The sequence below is a fragment of the Geotrypetes seraphini genome, chromosome 8, assembly GCF_902459505.1.
Source record: "Geotrypetes seraphini chromosome 8, aGeoSer1.1, whole genome shotgun sequence".
Lineage (NCBI taxonomy): Eukaryota > Metazoa > Chordata > Amphibia > Gymnophiona > Dermophiidae > Geotrypetes > Geotrypetes seraphini.
The window spans coordinates 62949041-62969593 of NC_047091.1; the positions used below are offsets into that span (position 1 = coordinate 62949041).

At 46.8% G+C, this 20553-nt stretch overlaps 1 protein-coding gene across 3 annotated transcripts in view; it reads left to right on the top strand.

Moving 5' to 3' along the window:
* CLIP3 (CAP-Gly domain containing linker protein 3) overlaps positions 1-20553 on the top strand; it is a 63984-nt gene that overhangs the window by 36006 nt on the left and 7425 nt on the right. For 2 of the 3 annotated variants that reach the window (XM_033956385.1, XM_033956386.1), the window contains exons 7-12: positions 4840-5076; positions 5864-5999; positions 6849-6977; positions 17525-17659; positions 18897-19020; positions 19205-19269. In XM_033956385.1, the coding sequence (XP_033812276.1) occupies positions 4840-5076; positions 5864-5999; positions 6849-6977; positions 17525-17659; positions 18897-19020; positions 19205-19269 (826 nt within the window). Of the gene's footprint in view, positions 1-4839; positions 5077-5863; positions 6000-6848; positions 6978-17524; positions 17660-18896; positions 19021-19204; positions 19274-20553 lie in introns of all 3 variants that reach the window. The other variant, XM_033956388.1, reaches the window with a different exon arrangement.

Here is a 20553-nt window from a genome sequence, read left to right on the forward strand (position 1 = left end):
GGCAGATATTCTTACGACCCACCCACCTCCCCGGGTTGGCTTCTTAGCTGGCTTATCTTAACTGGGAACCACGCTCTCCTCCGTTGAGCGGGAAGGCAACCGCGCATGCGCGGTGCGGCCAACTAGAACTTTCTAGTTAAAAGTGTCCATACCGGGGCTCCATCGGTGACGTCACCCATACGTTAAGAATATCTGCCTGCTGTCCCTGGATAACACCTGTTACGGTAAGTAACTGTGCTTTACTGCAGTGTTCTGTACTATCTGGAGTCTTCTTCTTTCTTTTTTTTGTGATGCCTTTGCAGAGGGCATTACAATAATCTGTATGTGAAATTACGAGAGAGTGGATCAAAATGTTCAGAGAAGCGGGCTCTCGCAATTTGGATAGGGATCTAATCATGCGCAGCCGATGAAAGCAGCGCTGGACCACTGTGCTAATATGGAGATGATAATTGAATTTGCTATAAAAAGTGACTCCAAGTAGTTTTAATGAAGGTGCAACGATGATAGGTCGACTTTTGAGTTTAAGAGGAACCTGCAGGGAAAGTCCCTTACATTCCTCCTCGGGTAAGTCTCTCCTATCCGTACCCGTCTCCTCTACTGCCAACTGTCTTGCTGCATCGTACGCCTGAGTCAGTAGGTCAAACTCCGTCTCTGACAGTATTCAAATTCAGGTTAACAGCCCACTTTTTCGAGATTGCTTTTTTTCATTCCTGACTCTCGCTCGCTTGCAAAGCATGCCTGAGAAACTCCCTAACCCCCTTCTTGTCCTGTTTGCCTGCTTGATTAAATTGTAAGCTCTACTGAGAAGGGGCTATCTCTTGAATGTTTTATGTACAGCTTTGCGAACATCTAGCAGAGTAACAGAAATGATAAGTAGTAAAAGCAGGGTAAGAACCGAGAAGAGAAGGGGGCACTTTGCCATCACTGGAGCAGGCAGTGATAGGAGAAAGTATGCAGAGCTAGATTCAATACTTGACAGCCATAGTTAGGCATTGGATGAGCTGTGCTGAGCTAGTGTTCTTTAACAGGACCCTGTGCAGAGCAACCTTTATAAAATACTAGCTTAACACACATTTCGCTCTTAAATTTGGACCCAAGCACTATGGCAGTTAGGCTTGCAAAAGCAGCTCTTCTGTAACACTGTGCCTAATTTCTGGGAATGGCTTCTGGTCTGCTCCTCCCCCTCCCGTGGCCACGCCCCCTTTGGAGCTGTGCACTATGAAATTCAGTCATACATGCTATAGAATTGGACATAGGGCAGATCCATTTAAGTGCTTGTTAACTCCCAATAATTGATTGTTAGTTTATGCGTTTGTTTATTTATACTTGCTAAACTGCCTTTTCTGAGGAACAGAAATAAAATATTCTTTAAAAGCTTAGGAAAGAACTTCAATTAAAATAGAACAGGTCACATAACAAGAACTCATGATCTATAGTTAAAACCTTTAACAGGCTTCAGGGCCCTGGATATGCACCCAGGCAGTGGCATAGCGAGGGTAGGAAGTGGCAGGGGAGGTGGAATCCCCACCCTCTTCTCTGCCCCTGCACCTTCCCTTCACCCCCACCACGCGCTTTCCCTGCCCACATACCTCTTCAACTTTTCGCTGGCGCATGCAGCATCTCCAAGCTGCTGCCCAAGCTGGATTTTGCTCTCCCTCTGATATCACCTCCAAGTGGCTTAAGAACATAAGAATTGCCGCTGCTGGGTCAGACCAGTGGTCCATCGTGCCCAGTAGTCCACTCCTGCGATAGCCCATAGGTCAAAAACCAGTGCCCTAACTGAGACTAGCTTTATCTGCGTACATTCTGGTTCAGCAGGAACTTGTCTAACTTTGTCTTGAATCCCTGGAGGGTGTTTTCCCCTATAACAGCCTCCGGAAGAGCGTTCCAGTTTTCTACCACTCTCTGGGTGAAGAAGAACTTCCTTACGTTTGTACGGAATCGAACCGGCAAAGAGTCAAAGATATATGGGGTGTTCTCTGAGAGAAGGAGAGGTGTTGGTGCCCGCACCATGATGGCACCCAGGACAGTCCATCCCCACTCCCTTTACTAGCCACTGCACCCAGGATGAGTATCAAAAGCCAGGCCAAAGAGGTGAATTTTTAACATAGAGTTAAACTTTTTAAATGAAATTTCTGTACAAAGAGATGCTGGTAAAATATCCCACAAAGTGGAAGAAAGAAAGAAAAAAGCTGATTGGCGAGTAGTTTCCAAGTGGGCCTGTGAGGGAGGGGAAATGACTAAATGCTGTTCTTTGGCTCTTTGCCGGCTCGAGCAGCATCTCCAACCTGCTGCTTGTGCCGGCCTTGGCTCTCTCACTCTCTAAAGTTAAAAGGGGATAGATTCTGAACAAACGTAAGGAAGTTCTTCTTCACCCAGAGAGTGGTAGAAATCTGGAACGCTCTTCCGGAGTCTGTTGTAGGGGAAAACACCCTCTAGGGTTTCAAGACTAAGCTAGACAAGTTCCTGCTAAACTGGGACATATGCAGGTGAAGCTGGACTCATTTAGAGCACGGGTCTTTGACCTGGGGGCCGCCGTGTGAGCGGACTGCTGGGCAGGATGGACCACTGGTCTGACCCAGCAGTGGCAATTCTTACGTTCTTATGTTCTATAAATTGATATAACGGGAGAAATGAGATTGACAAGATAAGAAGATGACCTTTCATAAAGGCACGATGCGTTAAAGTGAGAATCTTATGTTGGAAATGGAATTGAACAAGGAACTAGTGAGATTTCATTAGAAGAGGTGAGATGTGATCATATTTTCTTGCGTTTAACAGAAATCTGGCTGCAATATTTTGGAGAAGCTGTAGTCATCTGGTCTGATATTGGGGTAGACACGCAAAAACATTACAGTAGTCTAATCTGGAAAGAGCCCCCAAAAAATAACAAGAGTGAAGTGTTTGAAAATCAAATCGATAACGAACAGTGTGAAGACATCTGAGCACCTGAAAACTCCTCTGGACCCCTGATGAAACATGCTGTTTAAAAGTTAGTTAGGGCCAGATTCTAAGAACGGTATCCCTAGTTAGGCACCGCCCACATAACTAAAATCTGTATCTAGCCTAAATTAAATCAATTGACCTCGCCATTGAAGTTAATTAATTTTAAAAAATTTAAAAAGTTAATGTCTCCCCGCTCCTGGCCAAGCTCCACTGGCTTCCGATAATCGCCAGGGTCCACTATAAATGCGCCTGTTTAGCTTTCAAAATCCTATATGGTATCCTCCCTCCCTTTATCCCTCTTTCTTGGAATTCCTCAAACCCTAATACCACCAGATCCTCCCACAAATTAAAACTATCCTTCCCCTCGCTAAAAGGCATTTCCCACACAGGAAAGCTAGGGACCTCCCTTCACTTCAAAATCACTGAGCTCTGGAACAACCTTACCTCCCCTCTTCGAAACTTGAGCTCTCTCCAGGTTTTCCGCAAACATCTGAAAACCTGGCTTTTCTCAAAAAATGTAAGTCTCCCTCCAACTTAGGAATCAAGGAAACTCTTATATCTTGGCATCCCAAGTCCTGTAAATTTTCTTCACACTTCTACTTCTAACCCTCTGTTGTAGTTCCTTCCTATTTCTCCTACTGTAAACCGCGTCGAGCTCTATGAACGTGGAGATGATGCGATATACAAACCTAAGGATTAGATTAGATTAAAAGTTAGGTGTGAAATTCTGTGCAGCGCACCTAAGTGGAGGCTCCTTCCAACGCCTAATGACGCTACCTGAAAATTAGGCGTGGCTAGGGGCAGAGAATAGGTGTGGTTGATTTAGGCATCGCTAGGTGTCCAAGTTAGGTGCCAATAAATTAGGCCTGATAAAACCATATACTGGTGCCTACCTCCAGGACACCTTGTGATACCTAAGCATGCCTAAGTGCCACTTGGTAGGATTCTATGAACGGTGCCTAGCAATCGACAACTGCGCCGAGCAGTACTTACAATGTAGGTGCCACTAGGTGCAGTTTACAGAATCAGGCCTTTAGGCCCTGATTTTTGAAATGCGTGACCTGATTGCAGGTGGCGGTAGCCGCATTCTACTACTATCTGGCAGCCAATCAGGATGCATGTTTTTTTTTAAAAAAGGGTCCGAGGCAGGACACCTACGTTGTAGGTCTCTGTAGCGCCTCTACGGAGATGCGTACCCATGCTTAAGCATGCCCAAGGTGGTGCATGGGTGTGTGGTATTGGCCGGAAATGACCTCGGGCGGGCTTAAGCGTCGGTAAGCGTCTCCATAGATGTGAGACGGACGCCTTAAATATTAAATATCAGCCTACATTTATGGCCTCCTGTCCGGGAATGTAGACACGATTCTGAATAGGATGCCGATGTGCGACTGACATGACTGGGAAAATGCTTGAGTACCTGATTATAAAACCGCTTAGATAACCTTGATAGGCGGTATATAAAAAAAATCCTAATAATAATAATAAATGTGATCGGTGGCTGCTTCTTAGGCGGCTGCCGATGTTGGCATCCTATACAGAATACGGCCCTTAGTGTCTGTTTGTCTAATTAGTTTAGGAACGGATCTGGGATCTGTGTCCAAATCTGAACAACCTTTGCAGAATCAGGGGAACAATGGAGGAGTGGCCTAGTGGTTAGAACTACAGCCTGAGGTTGTGGGTTCAAATCCTGTGTTGCTCCGTGTGACCCTGGGCAAGTCACTCAATCCTCCATTGCCCCAGGTACATTAGATTGTGAGCCGTCCAGGACAAATAGGGAAAATGCTTGATTGTAAACCACTTAGATAACCTTGATAGGTGGTATATAAATACCTTAATAAATATAGATTGGCCTGATTAGTGAACCCTGAGCCCATCTTCCTCTTTGTCTTTCAGAACAGCAAAGGGCAGGTCCCTGCCGACGTGGTCCCTGATCCCATGGACATGAGCCTGGATAAAGCCGAGTCTGCCATGATAGCCAAGGAGTTGAAGCAGCTTCTGCTCGATGCAGTCCCGCTGAGCTGCAACCTACCCAAAGTCACCCTGCCCAACTATGACAACATCCCCGGGAACCTGATGCTGACTTCAATTGGTCTGAAGTTGGGGGACCGGGTCTTGGTGGATGCTGAAAAGGTACCAGGACTGCAATTTGACCTTCTGTCTTGCATAGTCCCTGCAGAGCAGGATCATAGAGACTGGATTCCTGGAAAATGACTTCTGATACTGCAAACAACACTTTAGTTAGGCAGCACCTTTCAGTCACCATTGCCATGCCGGGTCAGACCTAAGGTTCATCAAGCCCAGGGCAGAGGGAAGATGAGATGCCAGTGACTTTTATCCAGTGGGGTAGTAAGGGGGGGGCATGATTCACTTGAAAAGAGGAGACTGAGAGGGGACATAATCAAAACATTCAAGATAATGAAGGGAACAGACTTGGTAGATAAAGACAGGTTGTTCACCCTCTCCAAGGTAGAGAGAACGAGAGGGCACTCTCTAAAGTTAAAAGGGGATAGATTCTGTACAAACGTAAGGAAGTTCTTCACCCAGAGAGTGGTAGAAAACCGGAGGCTGTTATAGGGAAAAACACCCTCCAGGGATTCAAGACAAAGTTAGACAAGTTCCTGCTGAACCAGAACGTATGCAGGTAGGACTAGTCTCAGGGCACTGATCTTTGACCTAAAGGCTGCCATGGGAGCAGACTGCTGGGCACGATGGACCTCTGGTCTGACCCAGCAGCGACAATTCTTATGTTCTTAGGTTCTGGTGGCATGGAGCTGTAGTCTGTGTAGCAAGTGAAAGTGGAGAAACCACCAAAGCAGTAGCGTCAAAGGCCACGATGGCAGGATCAGAGGTTGTGGTACCAGATGCCTGTTTAGTCCAGCAGTCATTGAATCCAGCTTTTGCTTCTGCTCCTTCTTAGGTGGGCACTTTGCGCTTCTGTGGTACAACAGAGTTTGCCAGTGGCCAGTGGGTCGGTGTTGAGCTGGATGAGCCCGATGGCAAGAACGATGGGAGTGTGGGAGGGATCCGTTATTTCATCTGTCCTCCAAAGCATGGTAAGAAACCATCCTTTGTAAACCACCTCAACATGCTTTATGGCTTGAGAGGTGGTCAGTCGAATATTAGTAAATAATAAGAGGTGTAAAAATGAGAAAGAGATCACTCACATTAAAGAAATGCGATACAATATAGCAGGGCTTCCCAAATGTGTCTTGGGGACCCCACAATCAGTTGGGCTTTCAGGATATCACCTAAGAATATGATATATGATATATATCACCTATGATATATGATAATTCAGCTGTTTGCCTTCCCCTCGCTAAAACTTTGTCACCTCAAAAGATTCCTAGACAAAACCTTCGCCTTCCAAGCAGCCAAGCTGAACTCATGGCTTGCCCAAATGATACTCGAGGCCCCCACTTACCTCGGCACCTTAGTAAAACAGGGGGTATGAGTGTCTGAGCTGTTATTGCCGCAGCCGGCGCTAAAAACCTGTTAAAAAAAGGGGGGAGGGGTAAGTGACTTGCCTAGAGTCACAAGTAGCAGGGCTGGGAGTAAGCTCACAACCCTCGTGGTACTGAAGGCAGCAGCTCTAACCACTAGGCCACTGTAGCTTGTTTTATTTCATGTTGCGTCTCGATTTTGATGATTCGAACCGTGTATGTATAATTTTATTCCGCCTAGAAGGGGACGAAAGAGCAGAATGGAAATGCCAAAATAAATAAATAAATAACTCACCTTGAGTATGAATTTGCAAAAAGGCACGTAATTAAATTCAAATTTTAAAAAAAGAGAGAATTCCTGCATCGTCATATCTCATCTAATAACATGTTCCATTCCAGTTGTTGCTTCAGATTTGGTAAATGTCTATACTTGGCTCTTCTTCCCCACAACATTTCTTTTAGGAATCTTTGCATCTGTTTCCAAAATCAGCAAAGCTGCAGACCAGACACCTTCATCAGTCACATCTACCCCCAAAACACCTCGCATGGACTTTTCTCGCATGACCGGGAAAGGAAGTAAAGAGAAAAAAGGTAAGGACAAGCCAGGGCTGAAGAAGGCAGGGGCTGCAGTCACGGCCTCTTAGTCTAGCGCTGAGGGCCAAATTCTACAAACGATGCCTAACTCAGGAGGTGCCCAGGAAAACAGCACCTGCCACATATCATTCAAACCCCCCCCCCCCCCCCATTTTCAAAATTGTAGCGTGTTTTTTTTTAGCGCCGGCCGTGGCAGCAACAACTCTGATGCTCATAGAATTCCTATGAGTGTTGGAACTGTGACTGTGAATACAGGATGTCCAGTGCAGTACTTGGAGAAACCCCCCCCCCCCCCCCAGAAAAGAGACTTGGGAGTACTGAATGACAAGTCAATGAAATCGTCCGTGCAATATGCGGCAACGGCAAAAAGAGCTAACAGAATGTTAGGAATGATTAAGAAGGGGATCACGAACAGATCGGAGAAGGTTATCATGCCGCTGTACCGGGCCATGGTACGCCCTCACCTGGAATACTGCGTCCAGCACTGGTCACCATACATGAAGAAGGACACAGTACTACTCGAAAGGGTCCAGAGAAGAGCGACTAAAATGGTTAAGGGGCTGGAGGAGTTGCCATACAGTGACAGATTGGAGAAACTGGGCCTCTTCTCCCTTAAAAAGAAGACTGAGAGGGGACATGATTGAAACATTCAAGATAATGAAGATAAAGTAGATAAAGACATGTTGTTCACCCTCTCCAAGGTAGGGAGAACGAGAGAGCACTTTCTAAAGTTAAAAGGGGATAGATTCCGTACAAATGTAAGGAAGTTCTTCTTCACCCAGAGAGTGGTAGAAGTTTGGAATGCTCTTCCGGAGTCTGTTAAACATAAGAATTGCTGCTGCTGGGTCAGACCAGTGGTCTATCGTGCCCAGCAGTCCGCTCATACAGCAGCTCCCAGGTCAAAGACCAGTATCCTAACTGAGACTAGCCCTACCAGCGCACTTCTTGTTCAGCAGGAACCCTGTCTTGAATCCCTGGAGGGTGCCCTCCCCTACGACAGACTCTGAAAGAGCATTCCAGTTTTCCACCACTCTCTGGGTGAAAAAGAACTTCCTTACATTTGTCCGGAATCTATCCCCTTTCAACTTTAAAGAGTGCCCTCTCGTTCTCCCTACCTTGGAGAGAGTGAACAACCTGTCCTTATCTACTAAGTTTATCCCCTTCAGTACCTTGAATGTTTCGATCATGTCCCCTCTCAATTAGAGAGCTGCACGGGAACGGGGACGACGGGGATCCCGCGGGTTCCCCCTTCGGGTCGCGGGGATCCCATGGGGATGCCCCCCTAGGGTCACGGGGATCCCATGGGGACGCCTCCGAGGGTCGCGGGGTTCCTGCAGGGTTGGATGCGAGACTTGTCTTCTCCCTACCTGCCCTGCCGCAACACACAGCCGATCGGAACGAAAGTCTTCCACGATGTCAGCACTGACATCGGGAAGATTTCCGTTCCGATCGGCTGTGTGCTGCGATCGGCAGTGGCGTACCAAGGGGGGGAGGTGAGGGCGGTCCGCCCCGGGTGCAGCCATGGGGGGGGTGCACAGCTGGCCAGGTCCCTTTACCTTTGTGGCGCTTCCTCCGACTGACCGACAACAGGCCCGGTCCGACAAATCTCCCTGCCCTGTAGCCGCGAATCTAAATTACTTTCTTACAGCAGCTTCAATACTCCAGCTGCTGTAAGAAGGTAATTTAGATTCACGGCTACAGGGCAGGGAGGTTTGTCGGACCGGGCCTGTTCTGTTGTCAGTCGGGCGGGGAAGTGCCACAAAGGTAAGGGGCAGGGAGGGAGAAAGGGAGAAAGGGAGGAAAGGTGGAGTGGAGAGGAAAAGACGCTTAAGGTAAAACTGAGGGGGGAGAAGGACGCTGAAAGCACTGGGGAAGACAGAGGGGTGGAGAAGGACGCTGAAAGGACATGGGGAAGATGGGGGGAGAAGGACGCTGAAAGGATATGGGGAAGACAGAGGGGGAGAAGAACTCTGAAAGGACATGGGGAAGACGGGGGGAGAAGGACGATGAAAGGACATGGGGAAGACGGAGGGGGAGAAAGACGCTGAAAGGACATGGGGAAAACGGGGGGGGGGGAGAAGGATGCTGAAAGAACATGGGGAAGATAGAGGGGGGAGATGGACGCTGACAGGACATGGGGAAGATAGGGGGGAGAAGGACGCTGAAAGGAAATGGGGAAGAGAGAGTGGGGAGAAGATGCTGGCAGGGAAGAAGACAGAGATGCCAGACTATGGGGTGAGCGGAGGGAAGAAGATGGGTGCCAGACCAATTTGGAAGGGGGGAGAAAAGGAGAGGCACAGTAACAGAGCAAATGGAAGACGCAGAGGGAAAAGAGAGATAGTGGATGGAAGGAATTGAATGAGAACATGAGGAAAGCAGAAACCAGGCAACAAAGGTAGGAAAAAAATTCTATTTCTTTTTTTTTGCTTTAGGATAAAATAGTATATTAGTTGGTAGAAACCCGTTTACAAAGTATGTATTCTTCCCAATTAATATTTCCAAATTAATAAAGTCTTTTTGCTTATTTGTAAATGGGTTTCTACCAGTAGCATAATTAAATGAAATAACTATTTCTGTAGTTTATAGGGACGGGTGGGGACGGAGGGGATTCCTCGCGGGGACGGGTGGGATTTCTGTCCCTGCGCAACTCTCTACTCTTAATCTCCTCTGTTCGAGGGAGAAGAGGCCCAGTTTCTCCAATCTTTCGTTGTACGGCAGCTCCTCCGACCCCTTAACCATCTTGGTTTCTCTTCTCTGGACCCTCTCGAGTAGTACTATGTCCTTCTTCATGTACGATGACCAGTGCTGTACGCAGTACTCCAGGTGAGGGCGCACCATGGCCCGGTATAGTGGTATGATAACCTTCTCCGATCTGTTCCTGATCCCCTTCTTTATCATTCCTAGCATTCTGTTTGCCCTTTTTGCCGCCGCCGCACATTGTGCAAACGGCTTCATCGATTGTCGATCAGAACTCCCAGGTCCCTTTCCTGGGAGGTCTCTCCAAGTACTGCCACAGACATCCTGTATTCATGCCTGAGATTTTTGTTATAGGGGAAACACCCTCCAGGGATTCAAGACAAAGTTAGACAAGTTCCTGCTGAACCAGAACGTTTGCAGATAAGGCTAGTCTCAGTTAGGGCACTCGTCTTTGACTTAAGGGACGCCGCTGTAGCGGACTGCTGGGCATGATGGACCACTGGTCTGACCCAGCAACGGCAATTCTTATGTTCTTATGCCACGGACAGTGCTAAAAATCGCGCTACAGTTTTGTAAAAGGAGGGGATAGTTAGGCACCGGTAGGTGTGAACTGCGTAGGTTAGGCCAGGATTTTCTTAGCCTACAATACCAGCACCTAACGCAATTCACACCCAAATCCCACCCCAAATCTGCCTCTAACCATGCCTTCTTGCGAGCGGACGCCTGCTTGCATCAAAGTTGTAGGCGCCTGCCGAGTTCGGCGCCTACTGGTTAATTAATTTTTTTAATCACTTTTTAATCGGTTTTTAATGATGCTTTCAATTATCAGCGCCAATTAAAAAATTAAAGTTAGACGCTTTAATCTAGGTGCCTAACTGTAGGCGACTTTTATAAAATCAGGGCCTGAATTCACATGTACATCCAAAAACAAGGTCTTGTCTGTATTTAGTTTTAATTTGAAACCCATCAACCATTGCAATTATAAATGATATTTGGTGTAATACATTTGAAATCTGAGAATGAAAAGGAATTGCAATAGTTATATGATCCTTAACCCCTCTTCTACTAAACCACGCTAGCGATTTTAGCGCGGGGAGCCGCAATGAATGGCCCGCACTGCTCCCGACGCTCATAGGAGCTCAGCGAGCATCGGGAGCAGCATGGGCCATTCAGGGCGGCTATCGCAGTTTAGTAGAAGAGGGGGTTAGTTTTTCCCCCAGCAATGCTAAGTAGATATTAAAAAGTGAAGGAGATAGAGGAGAGCCCTGTGGAACTCCACAAGACTTAGTTTAAGTTCCTGATAGAGCATCTTCAAAATGGAAGAAACCCTTAAACCACTGAAGCACCCTTCCGGAGATACCATATCATCTAGGCCAGTGGTAGGCAAACTCATTAGTCAAAAGAGCCAAAGATCAGCAGTACAATGATTAAGATTTCTTTTCTGAGCCATACCCCGTGCCTACTACGACGGCTACGTCAACCCGACACCCTGCTCGCCAGCACGTAGTCGAAATCGATTCATAGCAGAGACTAGAGAATGACACGGGGAAGAAAATTTGTCTCCGTTCCCACGAGCTTGGTCCCCATCCCTGCAAACCATCTGATCCCATCCACACAAGCCTCAAATAGTTTTATACTGAACTTATATTAAAGTATAAAAAGAAACAATATTCTGTACAATTGTCAATTTATAAATCAGCGTCTTCTCCCCACTCTCTCTTCCCCATTTCACTTCAGCGTCCTCAGCCCACTCTCTCTCCACTTCCCTTCAGCGCATGCACATAAAGGCAAGCAATTTTATATCATTTCCAATCTATTCATTCATAGAAATTAAAGTCTAAATAATGCCAGTCACATAACAAAACATGATTTTACAAAAATAATTCCCTGCACAGTCAAGCCTGCAAGGATTACTAGATGTCTTTCAGCAGCTCCCCTCCCTCCCCCTTACCTTCGTAGCCAAGTCAAAATGATCTACCAACAATAAAATTTTTATAAACACAAAGCACACTGTATGCAGAGAAAATGTTAATTATCATTTATATTCCGCAGGTTTTCAAAGAGGTCAAGGCAGATGACTTACGCAATGTCACCTCAGTAACAACTATACAAAAATAGACAAATATACCCCCTTCCTTTTTACTAAACTGCGATAGCGTTTTTTAACGCAGGGAGCTGCGCTGAATGCCCCATGCTGCTCTCAATGCTCATAGGCTCCCTGCGCTAAAAACCGCTATTGCGGTTTAGTAAAAGGGGGCCATAGTGCAAAATATAGACAACAGATATAAATTCTCAAAACTGACACATTTTGATCTCTAAATTGAAAATAAAATTATTTTTCATACCTTTGGTGTCTGGTGATTTCATGAGTCTCTGGTTGCGTTTCCTTCTGACTGTGCATCCTTTCTTTCTTTCTGCACTCAGGCCCAATAATTGTCCCTTTCTATTCCCTCCCTCCCTCCTTCCTTCCTATGTCCTTAGTGCCCCCAGTGCCTCCTTCCTATGTCCTTAGTGCCCCCTTGTCTCCTTCCCATGTCCTTAGTGCCCCCAGTGCCTCCTTCCCATGTCCTTAGTGCCCCCAGTGCCCCTTCCTATGTCCTTAATGCCCCCAGTGCCTCCTTCCAATGTCCTTAGTGCCCCTTCCTATGTCCTTAGTGCCCCCAGTGCCCCTTCCAATATCCTTAGTGCCCCAGTGCCTCCTTCCAATGTCCTCAGTGCCCCCAGTGCCCCTTCCTATGTCCTTAGTGCACCTTCCTAGGTCCTTAGTTCCCCCAGTGCCTCCTTCCCATGTCCTTAGTGCCCCCAGTGCCCCTTCCAATATCCTTAGTGCCCCCAGTGCCCCTTCCTATGTCCTTAGTGCCCCTTCCTAGGTCCTTAGTTCCCCCAGTGCCTCCTTCCAATGTCCTTAGTGCCCCCAGTGCCCCTTCCAATATCCTTAGTGCCCCCAGTGCCCCTTCCTATGTCCTTAGTGCCCCTTCCTAGGTCCTTAGTTCCCCCAGTGCCTTCTTCCAATGTCCTTAGTGCCCCCAGTGCCCCTTCCTATGTCCTTAGTGCCCCCAGTGTCTCCTTCCCATGTCCTTAGTGCCCCCAGTGGCCCTTCCTATGTCCTTAGTGCCTCCTTTCAATGTCCTTAGTGCCCCCAGTGCCCCTTCCTATGTCCCATAGGAATTTGGCCTTAGTGTCCCCAGTGCCTCCTTCCCATGTTCTTAGTGCCCCTTCCTATGTCCTTAGTTCCCCCAGTGCCTTCTGAACCACATAAACGGCTTCTTAAAAAACTGTGGAACCACGGGGTGCAAGGGGATATCTACCGATGGATCAAACACTGGCTAGCGGGCAGGAAACAGAGGGTTGGAGTCAAGGGCCAATACTCAGATTGGCAATGGGTCACGAGCGGAGTTCCGCAGGGGTCGGTGCTGGGACCTCTACTATTCAATATATTTATTAACGATCTGGAAACGGGGACAAAATGTGAGGTTATCAAATTTGCTGATGACACCAAACTCTGCAGCAGGGTTAGAAACACGGAAGACTGTGAAGACCTACAAAAGGACCTAACGAGACTGGAAGACTGGGCAAAAAAGTGGCAAATGAGTTTTAACGTGGAGAAATGCAAGGTCATGCATGTAGGGAAAAAGAACCCGATGTTCAACTACAAAATGGGGGGAACACTGCTAGGGGTGAGTAACCTGGAAAGGGACTTGGGGGTGATGGTCGACTCATCACTGAAACCATCGGCGCAATGTGCGACAGCCTCAAAGAAAGCAAACAGTGCTGGGCATCATCAAAAAGGGTATCACAACCCGGACGAAAGAAGTCATCATGCCGCTGTATCGCGCAATGGTGCGCCCGCACCTGGAGTACTGTGTTCAATACTGGTCGCCGTACCTCAAGAAGGACATGGCGGTACTCGAGGGAGTGCAGAGGAGGGCGACTAAGCTGATAAAAGGTATGGAAAATTTTCCATACGCTGACATAAATCCTTCTTCAGGTATATTAGTGACAGGAAAAAGAACTCAGGCGGGATAGTACGACTCAGAAAACCAGACGGAGACCATGTGGAGACGGACTCGGAAAAGGCCCAACTGTTAAATGAATACTTCTGTTCAGTCTTCACCCGCGAGGTGCCAGGAATCGGCCCTCAACCACATACAAGGATTAAATCAGTAGACCCGTTTAGTAATTTCAAATTTACACCCAGCAGCGTCTACTGCGAGCTGTCAAAAATCAAGGTCAACAAGGCAATGGGGCCTGACAACCTACACCCTAGGGTACTCAGGGAGTTGGGAGATGTCTTGGCGGAACCACTATCCGCGCTCTTTAATCTCTCCCTTAGTACAGGTAACGTCCCGATGGACTGGAAGACGGCTAACGTCATTCCACTACACAAGAAAGGCTCCAGGGTGGATATGGCAAACTACAGACCAGTGAGTCTCACTTCAATAGTGAGCAAACTAATGGAAACCCTAATCAAACACCAAATGGATAGGATCATGGACGAGGAGAATCTGCGGGATCCCCGCCAACATGGATTTACTAAGGGGAGATCGTGCCAATCCAACCTGATCGGCTTCTTTGACTGGGTGACGAGGAAGCTGGATGTTGGTGAGTCACTGGACATCGTCTATCTGGATTTCAGCAAAGCATTTGATAGCGTGCCACACCGCAGGTTGCTGAACAAGATGAGTTCTTTAGGTTTGGGCGACACTTTAACAAAATGGGTTGGGAACTGGCTTGGAGGTAGGCTTCAGAGGGTGATGGTGAATGGCACTCCCTCCGAGATGTCGGAGGTGATAAGTGGAGTGCCACAGGGCTCCGTCCTAGGCCCGATCTTGTTCAACATCTATATAAGAGACCTGACAGAAGGGCTTCGAGGTAAAATAACATTGTTTGCCGATGATGCCAAACTGTGCAATGTAGTGAGCAAAAGCACAACAGACAAAAAAGCAATGACAGACGATATGGTGCATGACTTACTTCTGCTGGAGCACTGGTCTAGGTCCTGGCAACTCAGTTTCAATGCCAAAAAATGCAAAGTCATGCACCTGGGAAGCCAGAATCCATGCAAGATCTACACCCTAAATGGCGAGATCCTGACAAGAACTGTAGCAGAAAGAGACTTGGGAGTGATTGTCAGGGAAGACATGAAGTCGGCAAACCAAGTGGAGCAAGCTTCATCCAAAGCAAGGCAAATCATAGGTTGCATACGCAGGAGTTTCATCAGCCGTAAACCTGAAGTCATTATGCCACTATATAGATCCATGGTGAGACCGCACCTGGAGTACTGTGTGCAATTCTGGAGGCCGCATTACCGCAAGGATGTGCTGAGACTGGAGTCGGTCCAGAGAATGGCCACCAGGATGGTCTCGGGACTCAGGGAGCTCCCGTACGAGGAGCGGTTGGGGAATTTGCAGCTCTACTCACTCGAGGAGCGTCGAGAGAGGGGAGACATGATCGAGACATTCAAATATCTCACGGGCCGCATCAAGGTGGAAGAAGACATCTTCTTCTTCAAGGGTCCCGCGGCAACAAGGGGGCATTCGTGGAAAATCAGGGGCGGGAAACTGCACAGTGACACTAGGAAGTTCTTCTTCACTGAAAGGGTGGTTGATCGCTGGAATAGTCTTCCACTTCGGGTTATTGAGGCCACCAGTGTGGCGGATTTTAAGGCCAGATGGGATAGACATGTGGGATCTATCCGCAAAGATAGATAGTGAGGATCACTGGGGTGGGCAGACTTGATGGGCCTTGGCCCTTATCTGCCGTCTATTTTTATGTTTCTATGTTTCTATGACAGGTTAAAAATGCTGGGGCTGTTCTCCCTGGAGAAGAGGAGACTTAGAGGGGACATGATAGAAACCTTCAAAATCCTTAAGGGCATAGAGAGAGTAAATAAGGACAGATTCTTCAAACTGAGGGGAGCCACAAGCACTAGGGGTCACTCAGAGAAATTGAAAGGGGACAGGTTTAGAACAAATGCTAGAAAGTTCTTTTTTACGCAGAGGGTGGTGGACACATGGAACGCGCTTCCGGAGGAAGTGATAGGCCAGAACTCTGTACAGGGGTTCAAGAAGGGTTTGGATAGGTTCCTGGAGGATAAAGGGATAGAGGGGTACAGATAGAACTTGAGGTAGGTTATAAAAGTGGTCAGAAACCACTTCACAGGTCGCAGACCTGATGGGCCGCCGCGGGAGCGAACCGCTGGGCGAGATGGACCTCGGTCTGACCCAGTGGAGGCAACTTCTTATGTTCTTATGTTCTTAGTGCCCCAGTGCCTCCTTCCAATATCCTTAGTGCCCCTAGTACCCCTTCCTATGTCCTTAGTGCCCCAGTGCCTCCTTCCCATGTCCTTAGTGCCGCCAGTGCCCATTCCTATGTCCTTAATGCCCCTTCCTATGTCCTTAGTGCCCCCAGTGCCCCCTTGCCTTGTTCTTAGTGCCCCCATTGTCCCTTCCTATGTCCTTAGTGCCCCCAGTGCTCCTTCCTATGTCCCCCTCACTGCTTTCCAGCCTTTGTTCCACCCCCTCCCCCAAAGCTAGCCAGCCTACATCCCTCCCTCCCTGCCATGCTAAAGCCAGCCTGTCTGCCTCCCTCCCTCCAGCGCCGAAGCCAAAGCCTGCCCCCCCCGGACCAGTCCCCGCTGCTGCTGCCTACCGCTACTTCAAACACACACCCCCAGTCCACTGCCGCTGCCGCCCGCTGCAACTAAAGCAAAGGAAGGTCCAGGCGCCTGCCCACAAACCTTGTTCCCTACGTCAATTCTGACGGAGAGGAAGTTCCGGGCCAGCCAGGCAACGATTGGCTGGTCCGGAATTTCCTCTCCGACCTGAGAATTGACATTGAGAAGAAGGTTTGTGGGCCGGCAACTAGAACTTCCTTCTCTTTAGTTGTGGCAGGCGGCAGTGGCAGTGGACCGGGGGGGGGGGGGGGGTTGAAGCTGCGGTAGGCAGTAGCAGTAGGGGCCAGGGGGAGCAGGCTTCGGCGCTGGAGGAAGGGTAAGTGATCGCCTGTCCCATTGTCCCAACGCACATCTTCGGTGTCCTAAAGCTGTGCGTGGGGACAACGGGACAGGGGATCTAAAAAGGGGACAGTCCCGTTCAAAACAGGATGTATGATTACATTATCTTTATTGGGAAGGGAAGCAGGTTGGGCACCCCTGCTCTAGCTTGCTGAGTCTCAATCCGCACTCAAATGGCTAAAGAGCCGCGGTTTGCCGACCACTGATTCTAGACAATCAAGCAATGTTTGATGGTCTACCATATCAAAGGCACTACTCAAATCAAGTTGTATTAAGATGGCTCTTGAGCCAATAGTGAATAAAGAAAGCAAATAATCTAGCAGGGATGCCAAGACTGTCTCCGTACTATATTGGATACGAAAACTGGATTGGGAATTGCGCAAAAGGGAAAATTTATCTAAGTAGTCTTGCAATTGTAAGCAGACTAATCTCTCGAGAAGTTTGAGAAAAAAAGGAATAGATGCAATTGGTCTGTAATTTGATACTGATGTAATCGATTCTTTCTGATTTTTTGCAATTAGGGTGACTATTATGTGCCCCCCTTTGACAACAGACACAATCACTTTAGTGTAAGATATGCCTAATAGTTATTTATTTTCTTCATATAAAAGTGTATAATGCATACAGATTATAGGGTTTTTAAAAAATATGTGCTATTATTGGACTTTATTTAAATGTCTGCGGGGAGGGGGGTTAGGGGGATTGATTTGTGCACATGTGGGAGATTTTGATGAATACTTTTATATATTTTTCTTGCACTTTGTTGGAAAATTAATAAAATATGTGCTATGGGAATTCTTGAGCTGGTCCTCCTTGGTTTTTTCTCACTCAGGATCACAGAAGAAGTCCTTATCTGTGGCCAGTTTGGACCGTGAGGGGCTGAAGATAGATCTTGGAGATCAGGTGCTTGTAGCTGGGCAGAAACAAGGGATCATACGGTTCTATGGGAAAACAGACTTTGCTCCAGGTATAGCACCTCCCACCTAACAGGATGGGAGTCAAGGTACAACCAAAGCAATTTACATATTTCATACAGGTTCTTTCTCTGTCCCAAGGGAGGTGGTGGAGAGGAAAATGGTGATGGAATTCAAAAAAGTGTGGGATAAACACAGAGGATCTCTAATCAGAAAACAAATGGTACAAATTAAAGAACTAAGGCCAATATTGGACAGACTTGTATGGTTTGTGTTCCGTATATGGTGATTCGGTTAAGGATGGGCTGGGGAGGGCATCAATGGGAACTCCACTAACTTGGAACATGAGGACGTTACTGACCAGACTTTACAGTAGATATCCTACAAACAATGGGATGGTTGAATAGGCTGGAGTGAGCTTATATGACAACTTCGGCAGTTGGAACCTAGGACAATACCAAGTGGACTTTAGTCTATGGCCCAGAAATATCAAAAAGACATGTTAATTTAATCTTGTATTTTTAAAACATAGAAAAAAACATAGAAAACATAGAAAGATGACGGCAGAAAAGGGCTATAGCCCATCAAGTCTGCCCACTCTACTGACCCACCCCGATAAGTCTAGATGCTAGTGATTCGTGCTATGTAGGGATCCCACGTACATGTCCCATTTACTTTTAAAGTCAAGCACGCCGGTGGCCTCGACCACCTGCACCGGAAGCTTATTCCAGTGATCCACCACCCTTTCCGTGAAAAAATACTTCCTGGTGTCACTATTAAACTTTCCTCCTCTGAGTTTAAGCGGATGCCCTCTTGTGGTCGAGGGTCCCCTGGGCAAGAGGAAGACATCTTCCACCTCGACCCGTCCTGTGATGTATTTAAATGTCTCAATCATGTCCCCTCTCTCCCTGCGTTCCTCTAGAGTGTAGAGCCGCAGTCTGCTCAGTCTCTCTTCGTATGAGAGACCCTTGAACCCCAAGATCATCCTAGTGGCCATCCGCTGAACCGATTCGATTCTAATCACTCTAATCACTCTAATTTTAATGAGAATAACTAATGGGTAGACTGGATGGATTGTTCAGGTCTTTATCTGCCGTCATTTACTATGTTAGTGGGCTACAGTGGAAATCAAACTCACTTCCCTTGGTTCTCGGTCCACTGCACTAACCCTTAGGCTGCTTCTGCACTCAATGCTTGTTTCAGGTGATAAAAATTCATGACACCATTCCTATTTTGTCTATTGTTATTTCTTTGACTTGTCTCATTCTGTCCCCCTCTATCACTCCACAGGGTACTGGTTTGGCATCGAGCTGGATAAGCCCACAGGCAAACATGATGGCTCTGTTTTTGGGGTTCGATATTTCACCTGCCCCCCAAAACATGGAGTCTTTGCTCCACCTTCAAGGGTCCAGAGGTATGGACATATTTGCAAATGTTTAGTGGGCGTAGATCACGGGGGTCTTAACCCTTCCAGTGTTTTAGTCAACATAACATCAGTAATTAGAGTGTTTGTGGAGGGCAGACTGGTTTGTTCAGCCCCTCCAACCATAAAAGATTCCAGTGCTCCCTGCTTAAAAAGTTTCTGTTTGTTTTTCCAGAATTGGAGGACCCAAAGACGCCCAAGGTGACAGTACATTAGTGAAGAAAGTTCATCAAGTTACTAGTAGGTATAGCATGTTCAGTTGATTTCTACTTCACTTCTAACTCTGCCTTGTTCATTTTGCAATAATGCAGATAAGCTGAGAAGCACCCAAGTTTTAAAGCTTAGATTCATCAAACCCTTCGAGGAATCAATTTCCAAAAGCTTCCAACATGAGATAAAGTCTCTTTCATGGGAGGAGAGCCTCGAGCATGGCAGATAGCCTTTACCTTTGCAGAATACCATCCTGAAAAAGAGTTTCCACCATGGGAGAGACTTTCTACCACTGACATATGCCCAGCGACACAAGCAACCCAGGGTTCTGATTGTCTTTGCTGGAGTGCTAAGGGAGAGAAAGAACTTCACACACACACAAGGATCAATGCAAACCATGAAAGCTTTCTGAAGGCAGAACCTGATCAGTTTAATGGCAACTGAATCCTCAGGTCTGTCTCAAGGTATCTCTGCCAGCCTTGTGCCTTTTATTAGGATTTAGATCAAAATTGCACAGGCAGTTATCAATCAACATGTCATCTGATACAATACATAAATGAATGGTCGGGTGACGACGGAGTGACTGTGGGAAACGATCCTTGATAAAGCATCGAGTATGTGAAACGTGTTGGATCCAAGTTCCCCCGATCATAAAAACTGAGATAAGTTATAAGCTTTTAGTACATATGTAAAAGTATTTGACTAATAGCACTTTAAGGCACTTTTTAAGCACTTTGAAACTATTGCTTGCACTTTAAAAACTGCACTTTAAATAATGAAATCCGATTAGGATAAAATAGTGGACCAGTGAGGAGACAACATGTCAAGCTTACCGCTATGATAAATATTTGAGCAATGAGTGGTGTTTCTGAGGTCCGAAGCTTCAGTAAAATTACAAAACTTATAGCTATTAAGAGTGGTTGAATCATATATTACAACGGACATTTATCACTTGGAATAAGAAATACTTATGAGCCGTATGCGATTCCAAGTTATATTAATATTGAAGCAATAACTATCTGATACAATACATCATTAATCTCATTACCATCAATCAGGCCATAAATGTCAACAAAAGTCCATTATCATGCAGGACAAAAAACTAAACATGGGTACCAGAAATAAATACAATCAGATATGATGACATTGTCCCATAAAAGTCATCACTAGTACATTACATAATAGAATATTCCTCCCATATTTGATCCTGTTTACCCATTACCCATTTTGCATCTAAAGACCATTCTGTCTCTAAAGGCCCCTGTTCCCTTTCTACATTGCCTAATAACCTTTGTTCATATTAATTCCTACAAA